The sequence below is a fragment of the Cydia amplana genome, chromosome 27 (assembly GCF_948474715.1).
Source record: "Cydia amplana chromosome 27, ilCydAmpl1.1, whole genome shotgun sequence".
In the NCBI taxonomy this organism is placed as follows: Eukaryota; Metazoa; Arthropoda; class Insecta; order Lepidoptera; family Tortricidae; genus Cydia; species Cydia amplana.
The window spans coordinates 1,332,401-1,350,762 of record NC_086095.1 but is presented as its reverse complement, the minus strand read 5'-3'; the positions used below and the strand labels follow the sequence as shown (position 1 = coordinate 1,350,762).

General features: G+C 39.9%; 1 protein-coding gene across 1 annotated transcript in view; it reads left to right on the top strand.

Annotated features, from left to right (window-relative positions):
• The first annotated feature begins 433 nt into the window (after nucleotides 1–433).
• The window catches only part of LOC134660394 (lysosomal alpha-mannosidase-like), a 51,970-nt gene continuing 34,041 nt past the window's right edge, over nucleotides 434–18,362 (top strand). The window contains exons 1-13 of the mRNA XM_063516129.1: nucleotides 434–522; nucleotides 1,284–1,386; nucleotides 8,596–8,677; nucleotides 9,340–9,525; nucleotides 11,289–11,417; nucleotides 11,726–11,802; nucleotides 12,387–12,523; nucleotides 13,210–13,343; nucleotides 13,908–14,028; nucleotides 14,957–15,064; nucleotides 16,135–16,237; nucleotides 17,133–17,223; nucleotides 17,624–17,714. Of these exons, the coding sequence (XP_063372199.1) occupies nucleotides 439–522; nucleotides 1,284–1,386; nucleotides 8,596–8,677; nucleotides 9,340–9,525; nucleotides 11,289–11,417; nucleotides 11,726–11,802; nucleotides 12,387–12,523; nucleotides 13,210–13,343; nucleotides 13,908–14,028; nucleotides 14,957–15,064; nucleotides 16,135–16,237; nucleotides 17,133–17,223; nucleotides 17,624–17,714 (1,446 nt within the window). The 5' untranslated portion in view covers nucleotides 434–438. The remainder of the gene's footprint in view (nucleotides 523–1,283; nucleotides 1,387–8,595; nucleotides 8,678–9,339; nucleotides 9,526–11,288; nucleotides 11,418–11,725; nucleotides 11,803–12,386; nucleotides 12,524–13,209; nucleotides 13,344–13,907; nucleotides 14,029–14,956; nucleotides 15,065–16,134; nucleotides 16,238–17,132; nucleotides 17,224–17,623; nucleotides 17,715–18,362) is intronic.

Below are 18,362 nucleotides of genomic sequence, written 5' to 3'. Positions count from 1 at the left end.
CAGCTTTAGATTCCCTTAAATTTGCGATGCCTCCAGGAAACACGCGAATGAGTTTGCTAAATAATGTGTATGAGCCGGTTATGCACTGTGCCTTATTACAAACAAATATCGGATAACCTGCCTGTTACCGACTGCATACATAAGACCATAAGATTGTTACAGTAAGCCTTCTGAAAGGCGTTCCACTGAGTTTTAAATAACAATGAGAGCTAACTGAAATTAGACTTCTATATTATTTTAATCGTTTCAAGATTCACTTTGGATCACTGAGCTAGATTAGTCAGTTAGTTTTATATTTTACACGAAAATAACAAGTGACATAGTAACTACATATATTAAAATAGAAAAATGTGTTTTGTATACTTCATGAACAAATATCAATATACAGTATACTTATGTAAAAAAGGTCTGAATAACATTTAAATAGTTGTGTTAACAATGATCAAACTTGTGTTAATATTGACTTTAATTTGTTTGTATTTTAAACATGTGTTTGCGAAGAAAATCGAATGTGGTTACAAGGTAAGTTATGTTTTGTGTTTGACACAGTTATCAATTAATATTGATAGCATAGAGAAATATAAGTAAAGAAAGAGTGGTAACTCCATAATCAGTTATTTCGTAAAACGCGAGTTATTTCGTAGTCGACATCTAACATCAGTTTGGCACCAGTTTGGTAAGAAAACTGATGTATGGATGGAGTTACCACTCTTTCTTTACTTATATTTCTCTGTGATTGTTAGCAAGATAATAGTTATGAGGGTTGGGCGTTGGAAGACTAGCGATAGGTAGAAAGGTCGCGGATTCGAACCCTGGAATTATACTAATGAGTTTTTAAAACTTACGTATGAAACGAAACGAATAATTTACGAATAGGTTGTCTGGTAGAGAATGCCATTTGGTGTTAAGTCCGCCATTTGCACATTGTTGTGTAGATATATTGTGCAATAAAGTTTAATTAAATAAAAATGTATTTTTGGATGAAATATAGTATTGTGAGGAATGAAAACTAATCGCAATGACGCTTATTTACTCCTCTGGGTTAGAAGGTGATATGTGACGTTATCTATAAAAAGGGACCTTATTGTCGATGGCGGTTACGCCATTATTAACGATGCTCCGATATAAATACAATGCCGCGCGACGCTGTGCGGCGTAAGCGCCATTGACTATAAGGTCCCTTGCTTTTCATAGATACTCGTAATGCCCCATATAGTACCTAGTCTTATTAGCTTAGGCCTGTCTTGGGCCTGTCCTTATACTAAATTCTCTTTGGTTGACAGCAATGCCCCCAGACCAGAGAGGGAGCGCTGAACGTGCATCTCATCGCGCACTCACACATGGACGCTGGCTGGGTGAAGACATACGACCAGTACTACTACGGATGTATAAATAAATAAATAAATAAATATTATAGGACATTTTTACACAAATTGACTAAGCCCCACAGTAAGCTGAAGAAGGCTTGTGTTATGGGTACTCAGACAACGATAGATATAATATACAAATACTTAAATACATAGAAAACAACCATGACTCAGGAACAAATATCTGTGCTCACACAAATAAATGCCCTTACTGGGATTCGAACCCAGGACCGCGGCTTCACAGGCAGGGTCACTACCCACTAGGCCAGACCGGTCGTCAGTATGTGCAGTTAATTATTTTCCCCATATCTACAGAACTTCCATAAGACACAGACATATTAAAATGGGTCAATTGAAGGTTCAAGAAACAGGGAGGCCTTTGCCCAGGCTAAAGAAATAATGATGTTACAATTGATGTAATAATTAGAACTTTACGATCGTAAATTTTTATCCTAAAATTTAGGTTTTTCTTTTCCGATCCTGAACCCTAGAATACCTAATTTTCATTCGATAGCGTGACGAGCGTTCGCGTTTGCGTTATGTCTTGGGATTTTGAACAGCGCGCCAAGCGGGACGTTTTGGAAACTTAAAATCCCGTACAAAATGACACTTAACGCAAACGTCACGTCACGCTATCGAATGAAATTTACACCTGTAGCCGCACCACGAGTTGACACTTGACGTTTACGTTAGCGACGGCACAGACTACAGACGCTGCTATCCCATACATTCAAATGTGACCGCCTAAAAGCGCATCATTACCAGATGGCGTCACTGAAAATGCACTGTTGCCTATCATGGATACAAGATGGCGCTGTGTCACATCCAAATCATAGAATTCCTAACGACATCTATACGTCTTCATTGAAAGTTAGTAGACATATGTCGTTGCCAACGATTAGAAGTAATCAACAGATGTCGCTTTATAGCGTATTGAATAAATCATGAATCTAGTTTAAAACTGGATCAAGCATCAAGCATGAGGGGTGGAAGGAAATGACCGAACAGGATAGTCTTATGTATCTTTCAGTATGAGTAAAGAGAGTTCGGGCACTTAAGGAGTACAGGGAGGGAAGGGAGAGGCAGGGTACAGAGAAATAGCGTAGCCAAACGGTATAACCATAAAGTAATTTCGGAAAACGATACTGTGGTGATGATAATATTTATATATTATAAGAATGCTACATAAGTCTTGCCGAAACTATTTAAACCGGCTGAAAATAAATACCTGTCATAATAATTTTGCGCATGCTACCATTGGTGCATGGCAAAAGGATTAGACATTACTACTGGCGTAAGTCCGTCTATATGCCACCATGTCACTGGTACTTGAGCGTTTCTTTATATTTTTTTAATCCAATTGCTCAAAAAGTTTAGTTTTTGTAGCTGCAAATCGTGCGTAAAGTTTGATTTTTTTACACTAGTGCTAAAAAGTAATCTGATTGATACATTTTAAATAAATGAGTATTATGCGAGACCCGCTTATAAATGACCCACCTGAACAACGCGCGATTGGGCATAAAGGAGTATTATTCGAGACCCAATAGTATTACTTGAACAACGCGCGACAGAATGAAGCTGACGTTCGTACAATACACTTTATACACTTAATATAAATGTAATTAATTAGATATATATCAATATAATGAAATAACAAAAGATTCATGTTTTTTTACATATAGCTGGTCAACCAAATCTTGTCAGTAAAATAAAGGCGCGAAATTCAAATTTTCTATGGGACGATATCCTTTCGCGCCTACATTTTTCAAATTTGCCGCCTTTTTCTACTGTCAAGATCTGGTTGACCATGTATAATTATATGTTCTGAAAATTAATTTTATTAATTTTAATAATACAATTTCTCTTCTATTGGCATAATGCTGACAACAGTGACAACAGAATCCACATTGAAAAAAATGGCAATTAAAAGTAAAACTTTTTTTATTCCCTTCCCGCCTTTTTTATTCAACATTTAAAGTGATTTATGTTTGTAAGTAATTGCCAAGAAAGCATAAGTTATTAAATAAAAATGAGTGATTCAGACGATTTTGGAGTTAATTTAACGCCACCAGATATCAAAGCAAAGGCATCCGTTGTAAGTGACAGGGCTATAACCGCGAAAATCGAATTTCGCAAATTGCGGGCATTTTTCTCTGTCACTCTAATTACGCCTGCATTGGAGTAAAAGAGAAAGATCCCCGCAATTTGCGAATTTCGGTTTTGGCGGTAGCCCCTCAGTATATTACCGGAAAAATCGAAAGCTCGGTACTCGTGCAAAATGACATACTTCTCGCACTTATATCGAAAACTACTATTTTTTGCCATTTTTTATATTGTGATCTTTTTTGCCACTTTTGTGTTATTTGTACTCAAATTCACGAGCTCTTTCGATCCTAATGAGATAAAATACCTCAATTCATGCTCAATTCACTCTTATCGTGCCTTCTAAAAATTTACGATACAAGTTGCATTTCAATAACTATAAAAAAGTAACTGATTTGACTAGTACGAAAATACCCTATTGTAACAATACGATGCGACGTTGTCGAGTTAAACTGGACTCGCTTCGCAGTAACTCATAGCAGTTTGGCAACGTCGCGTCGTGCTTTTATTTTTAAGCAACAGATTTGTACATGATTTGTACCATCTTAGTACCTATACATACAAAGATATGTTTTCATAACGTTCCTTTTCAACTTCTCCCATGGCAAAACCCGTACCTATCAAACCTGAAATTATTATACAAAAGCATTTAGTGTTTGTTTTAATAAACTTTTTCTGTTATAATTAGAATAAATATATCTAATTTTGCGTATATTGACCAGGCAGGTGTTTGTATCACTAATTATGTGACCTATAAGTATAAACAGACAACAGCGTGCACAGAAACGTCAAAAACGGCATCAAGTAATGATTATTGCTATTTTAAAATTAGTCCCCTACTTCAGGGTAATGTTATACGCCTGTTCCTTAAAACAGCTGAGGGCCTACCGCGAACCACGTTCGACGTGTTGCCTCCCTGTCACACTTACGTACGAATTTACAAGTGCGACAGAGAGGCAACACGTCGAACGTGGTTCGCGGTAGGCCCTCAGAAATGGACACTGAGGCATAATTATCATTATTTTGGAATTTAAGTACTATATAATATTATTTGTAGTCTTTTGGAATATCATATTTTATTTGAACTAATAATATTGTATAATAATAAATCATAAAAGCTCTATTTAGGGACAAGAAAGAACTTTCAACGGCAACACTAAAAATAAACTGTCAAATAGTCAAGTCGCCACAAAGCGGCACCGCGTTTGTTGCCTTTGCTGTTTCTGTTTATACAAACTTATTAATTTCATATTATAGCTTCATTTGAACTATAGTACAAGTACGTGAATAGAATACCTAGACGTGTCTTGCTTGGTGCAGTTGCGTAGGTATGCTAAAAGGAAAGTTGGAAGACCGATGTGGCGCTTTAAAGACTGTGCTAAGCGTGACATGTGCCCAAAATGTGGGAGGTCGTGCCGCTCACGCATCGGCCTCCACAATCACCAAACCCGTTGTCTAAACAGCAATGCATAAATCGTCTGCAATAGACGAAAAGACCTGTGATGATGACGTGAATTGCCGATGTAGTAACGGAACACTACTAATGGTAAAACCTACATATTAATCTGACAGTGTCTACTGTTTGCCAATAAATGATAAAAAAATAACACTTCAGGTAAGTTTGTTTTGAATACAAAGGTTAATTAAATAATTTATCACCACACCAACTGGTAAAGGCCCCCTTGATTGTTCAAATACTAATGAGAAAATGGCATTTTTCCCACATGTGGGGCAAAGTAATCAGATCTAAATTTTGAGTTTCCTTATGTTAGCTGGTAGAATTTACTTTTAAATGATGATTTTGAATTATAAATTCTTTATAATGTTCATGTGGATTTGATTTTTTTGGTATTTTATAGTTGGTATTTTCCCTGCGTTGGCATGGTGATAAATTCTGTGTTTCATTAGGTGGCAATGTTTGTTTAACCCTCGTGCCTTGAATTCTCACAACGCTCAAGATTCCACTTCTCGAACCACTCGCTACGCTCATAGTTCAAATCTTCTGCTTGCCCTGGAATCAACATTAGCATGAGCGGTTAAACAACTGCTTTGCCCCCTTGCCCACTAATAACTATTGTCAAGTTTTATTTTAACCCCCCATGCTAATATTGATACCCGAGCAAGCAAAAGATTCCAAAGTATTTAGAGTTAGAGCAAGAAAGAAGAAAGGTATGTCATAATTTCAAAGATGTTTGACATTTAAAATAACACATGTACTGCGCAGGCGATCAATATCGCTGCATACTTTTCTTGGTCTAAATCTATACAATGGTTAGTGTTTGCAAACAGACTCCAATGTGAAGGCAATGTGTATTAAACTTTATTGTGATATTATTACATTTTATATATAAAAAATATGTTTCTGATTTCAGGACCCAGCCTCTAGCCACTAGAAGTTACAATGTATGCAACAAGAGAGTGAAGATGAAATAGTCAATGCATCTCTGTACAGTCGCCATCAGATATATCGGAACGGCCAAGGTGTTCACAATATCTGAACACGCACTCTAACGCCCTGACAATAGAGGCGTGTTCAGATATTTGTGAGCGCCTTGGCCGCTCCGATATATCTGATGGCGACTGTACGACAAGTAAAATATTTTGAGTGGAAGATGGTTGAGATTGATTCCTGTTTCAACGGACAGACACATGCTATGAAGATTCTCTTAAAAATAATAAAATACAATTAATAAATTCAATGTTTAACATGATAGTGACTTTATTTTGTCTACCCACTAACAACCAATTTGTTCAATGCTGGCGGGCAATGGCGGTAAACTTAAATATTTGATGTAGCATGAAGCTAAATGTTTTGAACATAATGGCAAGCCACTAAAAAGTTTTAATCCTAGATTAGCCATTAAACTGTGGCTACCAGTCTGATTTGTTAATTGTTATATAAGTACAGTCAGCGTCATATAGTAGGTAGCATCCAAAGTATTCAAATAGTTCGGTACACCATATTATTTGTATGGCGTACTGAACTATTTGAATACTTTGGATGCGACCTACTATACGACGCTGACTGTACTTAATTTAAATATATATAAATTGTATATTATTTCTACGGCCTCCTAGCTAGTCAGTAGTGACAGTGACCCTGTTCTGCCTATGAAGTAGGAGGTCCTGGGTTCAAATCCTCATAGGACATTTATTTGTTTTTTAATTGTGTGTGTATATATTAATGGTCTATATCTATTCCCATCTGTCCACACCTCTTGTATGGCGGCGGGGACAAATGGGACACCATATTAATACACTTTTAGGGGGATCCGAACCTAGGACTTCCAGCTTTGATATGATCATAAAATATAAGATATGTATGTATTTACATTTACACATTGTATTATTGCTTTCATACATATAGGGATATTTTTTTAAATGTCGGATGTCTCTTCTCTTTTGAGCATGAATAGAAGCAGGGGATAACTGACAGAACGGGATAGTCTTATGTATCTTTCAGTAGGAGTAGCAGCGAAAGCGCTATTATTGTTTGTCCTTGTCACAGTCTCACATCTTGTTTTATTCCCCACCGTAAATTGACCACCGTGATTGGTCGAATTCATTTGTTGCCCACCATAACAAATAAATTCGACCAATCATAGCGGCGCAATGCGACGCTATGATTGGTCGAATTTATATGTTTTGTCCCTCACGGAGGCACGCGTACACCACTTCTATAGGATGCTACCTTCTATGCTTTTGAGCAAGTTTTTGTCACCTGCCCTGCTATTCAAACTGCTCAAGAATTTACAATGTTTTGTTACCAAGTAGGTCGATTAGTGTAAGACTGTCCTAAAATATATGTATAGCTATATGAGGACAATTTTGTAATGCGTAAGGTTAAGTAAATTAATATACAAACAGCAACACTCCTAACTGTACATCGGTACAGTTAACACTTAACAGTGTGGCTGATGATACCATGTAGGTTTAATATATTTTAATTATTATCACGTTTCTAAGAACAATAGTACATTATTGTCGAGGTTCGGAAGTAGCTACTTGCAAGCTGAGGATTCGTTTTAAACGGACGACCTTGGGAGTCCGTTTAATTGAATCCGAAGCCAGCAAGTAGCCTTCCAGCCGAGTCATATATAGTGCTTTTCTCAAAAATGGTGCAAGAGATATTTTACAGAAGCAACGTTCTAATTTTCACAGAGAAAAGTAAAACCATTAAAAAGATTTGCTTGCCACCTTTAAAAAAAATAGAAGTGTATTTTTCTGCTGAAAATACGCCAACGTATTTGAGACACCTAAATAGTCGCGGTACCAACATTATATTAATAATAAGTGCTGATCATCTGTTTGGCTGTTTAATGGACCTATGCCTTCATTTGATATGGCCATTTAAAGTTTTAAAAAGTTTGGAACTCGTTTAATAATGGAATTTGTATGCAACATTGCAGTCCCGAAATCGAGACTGCAATGTTTTTAACTTTTTAATTTTTAGAATGACCATAAACTACACACTTCGCGACCTATTTTTTAACCGGCAACGTCGACTTTGCCGTCCATTTTTGAGAAAAATTATATTATTTATTACTTAATAATGTTGATATGTTGTCTGTGATATGATCATAAAGTATGAGGATTTACTACAGTGACATCTATTGATAGTCTTTCTCAAACAATCGAGCTATTTAGTGTGTTACAACGGCAAGAAACTAACTGTCTAGTAATGCGATAGATGGCGCTTAGAATAGTTCATGCCATTATTTATTTATTTTTTTCTGCGTCGATTTACTATGTGTAAATGGATGTTTTAAAAGGTTTTTGTTGTAATATGCTAAATAAATTAGAACTATACATGTTAATTTAAAAATTGGCAAGATTTGAAATAACACAAATATATATTTAGGCCCAATGGTGCTCTGAGTGACATCTCTTGAATTTTTGTGGAACTAAGCGAGGCTTGTATGGGCCGATTACTCTATACTATACTTACTTTATGGCGACGGCGTTAACTAGCTCGATCGCAGTCCATCTCGCTCGCACAGATGTATTGGTGCGTGAGAATGCGATTTATGCGATCGAGTTCACACAGCCGCTAACGTAAATGTCAAACACCAACTCGTGGTAGCCGTGGTACTGGAAATGAAGGAAGGTGTATTTCTATTCGCAGCTAAACCAACAGTCAGCACGGCGAACGTTCAGCTCATTTTCCACTCAGTCCTATCGGAGTTGCTCCACGATAAACGCAGAAAGTAAGAATCTACTGAGTCTTTCATATTGTATAGTAATAGTAGGTAGTATCTCTGTGTGCTGTACACCACATGATCCCAGCGCAGCCATTAAATAAAAAACCTAGTCACAAAAAAATCTAAAGAATCATTTCAGAAACATGTAACGGACATACGAGAGTATATTTACAAGCTTTTATTTAACTTGCCCTGTTAGTATGTACATATGTAACTATGTTAGTGTGGGTCAAATCTTGGAAGCTAAAGACCCGATTTCCGATATAGCTGCATATACACGTAAACCGGACGACAATGCAATATTATGATGACATGGAGCTGATCTGATGATGGAGACAGGAGGTGGCTATGGCCATGGGTAGCTCTGTGTTAAATTGTTTGGGGTTGCCTGTATTAGTTGCCTGTGGAAAGAAAACTACAATCATCGATAGAGTCTGTGCGGAAAGAGAAGGGTCGTGAAATTTATGGGGCCCAATACATTCCACGACTCTTCTCTTTCCGAACAGACTCTAAAAGCTTGTACCAAAAATGAAATTTTTGCCACAAACTTATTGTCTAAGCTGAAACCAAATGAAAAGAAGAAAGCTTGACACTCTCTAAGTCAGTAGTTAAGTAGGTCTCATCTTGTATTTATCTATGCGATAATCCCACTGCATGATTACTTTCAGATTCACGTTTTCGGAGGTGAGCTACTTCTGGCGATGGTGGAAAGAGCAGCGGCCAGCAACGAGGGCCACCTTCCGAGGTTTAGTTCAGGAGGGCCGGGTGGAGTTCGCGGGCGGAGGCTGGGTCCAGGGAGACGAGGCCACGACGGACTATCTGATGATTCTAGACCAGTTTACCTGGGGACTCAGGTATGGACCTTGACAGGTTTTGGAGTCACATTTCGTGGGTTTATGCTGGAGGAGGGCCACCTTCCGAGGTTTAGTTCAGGAGGGCCGGGTGGAGTTCGCTGGCGGAGGCTAGGTTCAGGGAGATGAGGCCACGACGGACTATCTGATGATTCTAGACCAGTTTACCTGGGGACTCAGGTATGGACCTTGACAGGTTTTGGAGTCACATTTCGTGGGTTTATGCTGGAGGAGGGCCACCTTCCGAGGTTTAGTTCAGGAGGGCCGGGTGGAGTTCGCGGGCGGAGGCTGGGTTCAGGGAGATGAGGCCACGACGGACTATCTGATGATTCTAGACCAGTTTACCTGGGTACTCAGGTATGGACCTTGACAGGTTTTGGAGTCACATTTCGTGGGTTTATGCTGGAGGAAGGACAGCATGAGGGTCGCTGGTGAAGGCTGGGTCCAGGGAGACGAGGCGATGACGGACTATCTGATGATACTGGACCAGTTCACCTGGGGACTCAGGTACCTTGGCGACAGGTTCTGGAGTCACATTTCGTGGGTATAGCTGGAGGAAAAGGACCGCATGAGGGTCGCTGGTTAAGGTTGGGTCCAGGGAGACGAGGCGATGACGGACTATCTGATGATACTTGACCAGTTCACCTGAGGACTCAGGTACCTTGGCGACTTAGGTTCTGGAGTCACATTTCGTGGGTTTATGCTGGAGGAAGGACCGCATGAGGGTCGCTGGTTAAGGCTGGGTCCAGGGAGACGAGGCGATGACGGACTATCTGATGATACTTGACCAGTTCACCTGGGGACTCAGGTACCTTGGCGACAGGTTCTGGAGTCACATTTAGTGGGTTTATGCTGGCGGAAGGAACACATAAGGGTTGCTTGTAAGGCTGGGTCCAGGGAGACGAGGCGATGACGGACTATCTGATGATACTGGACCAGTTACCTGAGGTCTCAGGTATGGACCTTGATAGGTTCTGGAATCACATTTCGGGGGTTTGTGCTGAAGTATCGTTGGAGTTTGCTGGTAGAGGCTGGGTCCAGCGAGACGAGGCCACGACGGACTATCTGACGATACAGTACTGGATCAGTTTACCTGGGGTCTCAGGTATGGACCTTGACAGGTTCTGGAGTCACATCTCGTGGGTTGGTGCTGAAGTATCGTTGGAGTTTGCTGGTGGAGGCTGGGTCCAGCGAGACGAGGCCACGACGGACTATCTGATGATACAGTACTGGACCAGTTTACCTGGGGTCTCAGGTATGGATCTTGACAGGTTCTGGAGTCACATTTCGTGGGTTTGTGCTGAAGTATCGTTGGAGTTTGCTGGTGGAGGCTGGGTCCAGGGAGATGAGACGACGATGGACTATCTGATGCTACTCGATCAGTTCACCTGGAAACTTAGGTAATATAAGGACAATAATCCTCCTTTAGAGCAATCTTTTGTAGTGCTTTTGTAGCAGGCAACGTCACCAAAGTTAACGAGAAAAAGGTAGACTTTTAATGAACAAAAGACAAACACTTGGACGAATCTACAATCTACACACTTAGGGCTCAATTAGACGATACGAGAACTCGTATGCGAGTTTCATTACATTGCGGGTTTTGATCGGTCGGTTGAATTGGACGTAACCAACAGTCCGCAATGTAACTAAAATCGCATGCGAGTTCGCGCGCCGTCTAAATCAGCCCTTACTCTCGACATACATAGGCACTTAGAAGGTACGGTTAATTTACTTGAAGAGCGTTTAATAATTCACTTGTTGTACAGAAAGATGAATGACACCCTCGGTCCCTGTGGCAAGCCGAAGGCCGCCTGGCAGATCGACACATACGGCCACTCCAGGGAGCACGCCTCGCTCCTGGCTCAAATGGGCTACGATGGACTCTTCATAGGTAGGTATAAATAGCACTCTTCATAGCAGAGAGTCTGTGCGGAAAGAGAAGAGTCGTGGAGAGTCGCTTCTCTTTCCGAACAGACTCTAGGTAAATGTTAAATGAAACTGATGTCAACAGTACACCGTCATGACGCGCTGGCGATCATGGCGCTGTGGCTACTTTAGTAAATGCCAAAAAAAGGACATTGAATAATAATCCTCATCTGAACCGGGACCTTCTAAGTGGAAACTTGCATGAGATTTCTGCTTGTCGTGGCTTCTGTATACTTATAATTGCGTATACCAACCACTCACTTGCCTTTGCAGGTAGAGTGAATCACAAGGACAGAGAAGCCATGTTGGAGGAAGAAAGAATGGAGTTCATGTGGAGAGGGAGCGATGTTTTAGGTAAATAACGCCATTTTCAGTAATAATAATGAAGTTTGTCAAAGGACTGTGTGTGTGAAGATAGAGAGAATCATACTATATTTGTCTTACACTAGTACTAGCACCCAAAAGAAGAGGATGAGTATAGGTTTCCTGGTTCTCACTGACTGACAAATTGGTTTGACCAACTATATATTTGACGGAGACCGAGTTTCGTAATTCGTTATCCGTTTTGATTGGTCATGACGTCATGACTCTATTCACTCTTCTCCTTAAGACTTCTATGGAGACCGTTGGTGGCCAAAAAGCTTTAATAAAGCAACACTAATTTTCACGATAAATGAATGGTAGGTACTTACCTACCTTACCTACCTATACAATATACATACATAGTTGTCACGTAGAGAAAGGTATATTTGTTAACTATCGAAAAAGAAAATGTATATACCTAAATAAAAATAAATGGGATAAAAGGTCAAGCGAATGATGATCCAAACTGAAAACTTTGCCATGAGCTTATTACAACAGTTGTTGAATGATGGTCCCTATATCATTTTTGTCATTTTTATATGGATATTAATAACTCAATGTTGATGATTTTCCAGGCAAGATGTCGGACATAATGACGCACACACTGTACAATCTGTACAACGCGCCGGACGGGTTCTGTTTCGACTTCCTCTGCAACGAGGAACCGATTATCGACGACCCTGACAGCAAGGCGTACAACGCCGAGAAACGGGTATGGAAGCATCATATCCTGTTATATGTATAATGTATATACTGTCTTGTGGCCTGAATCGGAAACATAAAGTGTAAGGCCTGAGTGGACGCTCGCTCGGCGAGGCGTGCAGCGTGGCTGTGTGCTCACGCGTGATGTGAGCAGCGTGCACTAAGGCCGCTCCTATACGTGCGCATTTGTTTAACATGCACGCCGCACGCCCCGCCCCGCTGCACGCACAACAAGAGCGTCCACTCAGGCCTTACACTTACATGTACAGTCACCACACGGGATTGTTACACTATTTAGGGTCCCAGCTAAATTGGTTGTTCCGTACCTATGAAATGTCCAATTTAGCTAGAACCCTAAATGGCGTAACAATCACGGAGCGTGAGCGTGACTGTACATTGCCAAAGAAAGTGCTGCCATCTACCGTTCTCGTACGTTTTCTTGTGCACAGTAGGTTCTGCCATCTTGTGGGCCACATCGGAAGCATAAACTTCACATTTACGCCTAAAGGCAAAATTCTGACGGCTCCTGTGCTGCCCCCTTTAGTTTCATTTTATTTAATTTCTACTATTTTATGTCGCACTATATCTAGATGTACTAGAGGAAATGTTAATGAGGAGCGGGGAGTCACTACCTTATATTGTCAAAAAGTTTTTAAGGAAATAACTATTTTGAATTTTTTTCAATCTCTTTTACAGGTCAACGACTTCATAACTCAAATCGAGCACCAGGCCAAGTACTACGAACACGACAACATCATGGTGACCATGGGTGGTGACTTCACGTACCAGAGCGCTGCCAATTGGTTCATGAGTATGGACAAACTCATCAAGTCAGTATGGGACTTTACATTATTTACAGGTGTATGACTTTAACATTCCGCCCACCAAAGTCATAGGAAGTAATACTAATACTACCACGTACATTTATTTATTTAAACCTTATTGTACAGTAAAAAATATACAGTGACAAAAGGCGGACTTAATGCCACACGGAATTCTCTATCAGTGAACCTGCATCAACTGTAGTGACCGCACTCTCAGACTGTCTCTCTCAAAACATAAAACTCAAACTTGTCGAGTTAGTACGAGGCTACATTCTTCGCAGGTGTATGGTTTTAACATTCCGCCCACCAAACTCAACAGAACCCAGTAGTACCAACTGGTAACAGGCTTAATCTAGTGTGACGGTCATAGGTAAAATAATCTTGTATACTGAATGGCAATTAAACTATTTTTATTTTCACACAACTTTGGGAACAAATCAAATTATTTAATTAAATATTTTGATTTGTGTTTTTCTTTAATATATGACATCTATTTCAGTTTATATTTTAATTTTATTTTTAATTCATATACAGCGAGATAAAATACAAAAGTTTGTTTGTCATCTACAGCCACGTGAACACGCATCCCGCCAACATGTCGGACATAAACATCTTCTATTCGTCTCCGTCTTGTTACCTGAAGGCGCTGTACTTGAATGGGCGGAGGGACAAAGCCATTTACACTGAAAAGGTGACCTACATCATAGAGAAATATAGTAAGACAAGAGTGCTCACTCCATACATCAGTTAGACTATTAATTTCAGTGTCTACATCTAGCATCGAGTAGCGGAACTATCAGTACTGCTACTTGACAATAGATGTAGCACCGATCGGAAAGTTATGCTGTTGAGATAAGACTTTCCGGTCGGTGCTACATCTGTTGTCAAGTAGCAGTACTGATAGTTCCGCTACTCGATGCTAGATGCTAATAGTCTTTTTGGTACTAAAACTGATGTATGGAGTGAGCAATCTATGTATTTTTTTCTCTATGCCTACATACATGTATAGTCTTGAGTTTCATTTCCTTTGTTTCGTTAAATTTTCAAACAAATAAAAATCAACTCTGTTCCCTGCACTATAGGTTCAAATTTCAGTGGCAAATTTTGGGTTTTGCATTTGTATGGCTGGGCTAAGGAGGCTATAATTAAATTTATTATGGACGACTCGGCCTGTGGAGCCGCGGGTTCGAATCCCGGTAAGGGCATTTATTTGTGTGACGAGCACAGATATTTGTTCCTGAGTCTTGGGTGTTTTCTATGTATTTGTACCTATATTATATATTTCGTTGTCTGAGTACCCACAACACAAGCCTTCTTGGCTTACCTACTGTGGGACTTAGTCAATCTGTGTAAGAATGTCCTATAATATTTATTTATTTATTTACAGTACATATGGTGCTACTTTCCCGAACTAGTGCGGGATTGAGCGCTTTCCGTGCGTATGTCGAAACTTTAAAGTGCCATATGTACTGTAAAACGTTATACGATACACGTGCGAATAGGTAATTCGCAACTCTTGTCGATTTAAAACGCTCCCTTCGGTCGTGTTTTAATTTATCGCCACTCGTTTCGAATTTCCTCTTTTCCGCACTTGTATCGTAAACAACTATTGTTGTCAGGGGGATCACCTGCCGTATGGTAGCGACTCCAGCACGTACTGGACCGGGTTCTACACGTCGAGGCCCAGCATCAAGTATATCACGAGGAAGACGCACATTTTTCTTCAGGTACCGCTATATAGACTTGAAAAGTTTCGCCGTCTTTTTAGCAAACATTCATAAATTGTATAAAATTATGAAAAATATATAGTGTGACTGCTATACAGCAGTAGTATAACTATAACTGGTCAAGCAGATCTTGTCAGTAGAAAAAGGCAAATTTGAAAATTGTCGGCGCGAAGGGACATCGTCCCATAGAAAATTTGAATTTCGCGTCTTTTTTTACTGACAACATTTGTTTGACTAGAATAATTACTGGCCACTAAACAGTATATAATTGGCCACTCCTAACAAATTAGAAAAAAAAACAAAATATTGTCTTTGGTTACTGCGATACTTACTCATGAAATTATAAAACTATTAAAACGGATTATATCCCGTATATTGAATTTATACTACATCCCGACGTTCCCATATACGCGATATAATGCGTTTTAATAGTTTTATTTCAGAAAATTGAGTTCTTATTGTTTTATATTTATATCAAAGGCCTTCCTCCTCCCTTTCCGGGTCTTCCACATATCCGGGTCTTGTCCCGTGTCCCACCAGTTTCTGTCAAAGGCGTCGAGGTCATCTCGCCAACGCCGTCGAGGTTTGCCGCAACCTCGGGTTGGATTTGGTGCTCTATACATACACATACATACATATCATCACGCCTATTTCCCAGAGGGGTAGGCAGAGACCACGGATTTCCATTTGCTACGATCCTGACATACCTCTTTCGCTTCCGGTTTCGCTTTCGGTTTCGGCATAGAGAAATATAATAAGACAAGAGTGCTCACTCCATACATCAGTTAGACTATTAATTTCAGTGTCTACATCTAGCATCGAGTAGCGGAACTATCAGTACTGCTACTTGACAATATATGTAGCACCGACCGGAAAGTCTTATGCTGTTGAGATAAGACTTTCCGGTCGGTGCTACATCTATTGTCAAGTAGCAGTACTGATAGTTCCGCTACTCGATGCTAGATGCTAATAGTCTTTTTGGTACTAAAACTGATGTATGGAGTGAGCAATCTATGTATTTTTTTCTCTATGGTTTCGGTTACAATGAGATTTAGAATATATCGTTTCAGATAGCGAAGCAGCTGACAGTCCTCGCTCGCATGGGAGATTCCTATGAACTGCATCTGCTGAGACACGCGCTCGGCCTTATGATGCACCATGATGCCATAACAGGTCACTCATTTAAATACATTAGATTTCTTTTTTTTTTATTTTTTTTTAGATTTATATGGTCTAGTACAATATTAAACTAGACGTTTAAATATTGCACTTAGTAAAAGTTGTTTCAGTATGACCGTAGAGAAATATAAGTAAAGAAAGAGTGGTAACTCCATATATCAGTTTTCTTACCAAAACGAGAGTTATTTCGTAGTCGACATCTAACGTCAAGTAGTGGAACTATCAGTACCGCTACTTGACACCAGATGTCATAAGTTTCGCTACTGACGAAAAATGTACTACTAAAACAATTTACAACTAATATTATAAACAGAAGGAGTTGAAAGTAGAGGTCCGGTTAATCCGGTTATAATATTAGCTAAAAATTGTCGAGCATTAGAGTTTTTGTTTTTTGCTACATCTATTGTCAACTAGCAGAACTGATAAAGTCCGCTACTTGACGCTAGATGTCGACTACGAAATAACTCGCGTTTTGGTAAGAAAACTGATGTATGGAGTTACCACTTTTTCTTTACTTATATTTCTCTATGGTATGACCTACATATTAATCCCTCAGAGTATGGTCGCACGCACAGACAAGACATCCTCTAGACTGAGTATAGTAACGCTACCCCCTCTGCCACTCATACGGTAGTTTTACTCCATCTTCGAGTCAATCCCGTGCCGTGATTGGTCCGTGTCTTTGAACGGACCGATCACGGCACGGGATTCGCTCACCTCGTCCCCCGCAACCCCGTTTTGATGAAATAATTGCTCTAAACTCCGTCTAGAGGATTCCTAGTCTATGGGTCGGACGTCACAAAATCACCCCGTATCCCCCCGGTCTTCCCCGCATTTTTATTTATTTTATTTATTTTATTTTATTTTTAACGAATATCTTCATTTGCAGGCACTAGTCAGCAGCACGTGGCTAACGACTTCGTGAAAACGCTGAGCGAAGCTTTCGTGGCGTGTACGAAGAAGGTTTCTACTTTACTGAGGTACTTAACTATTTCTTATGTGGAAATTTCTGTTTTGGTACAAGCTTTTATCGCTGACTGTACTTTTCTTACGACAGACAACTAATACTTATCGAGACAATTCCAAAAAACCCCTAAACTCAATTAGATTGCATTGTTTCATCATAGAGTTCCTATGACCACCTCCTGTCTCCATCATCAGGTCCTAGAACTAGCGACTCTGGATCACTAGCCCATCGCCCTGCCAGCTGAGCTACCGAGACCTCACTCTATGACAGTGAACATTTTCACCATATCACTCATTTGCGAGGCGCCATACCACTTTTCATTGACTTCTAAGTTTTGTGGTATCGTTTCTGCTTAATACAAATTAATTAAGATTGGATTGATAAGAGCAATCGATATGAATCAACGTTTTCAGCTACCTGACACCGACGTGGGCCGGCACTCGGCGGTCGAAGAGTAACCAGCAATTCAACACGTGTTACCAAATCAACATGAGTCAATGCCCGGTACGTTCTTCAACCTAATTTTTTAAGACGATAGTGGACGAACTTCGCAATACAAACTTATTCCTCATATTCTTCCCTGGATATTGAATTGATGGGAAAAATATTTGTACACACTCATACTCTTATGATACTTTTAAAAAACCGGCCAAGTCCGAGTCGGCCTCGCGCACGAAGGGTTCCGTACCATTACGTAAAAAACGCATTGCTGTAGGTCAAGTGTAAAAATATGGGTATATATGTACATATAACTTACTCCCCTTGCATAGCTGTAGTTAATATAAGTAAAGTCAAGTGTAAATATATGAGTGTATACATACAGGGCCGGATTAAGCATGTCGGGGCCCCTAGGCAGTGCAATGCTCGGGGCCCCCGTACAGTTAATTCTGCATACATAAGTTCAGTTGTAAGCAAGTTGCAAGTAAGTTTGCGGTTTTAATTTCAACCTTCACGTGTCGGTTGAGCCGATCCGAACATCCCGAATGTTTTTTTCGCTCTTGCGTGGACATAAAGGTTTTTTATATTAGTTTTTGCCGATTCCTCCTTGCGTCCAGTGTGGGGAGAGCTCTTTTTTCTCAATAAGTAGTTAAATATTTTGCGAGGCTGAACAGCGATTGTCCGACCATATGAGCCACATGATTAAAATTTACC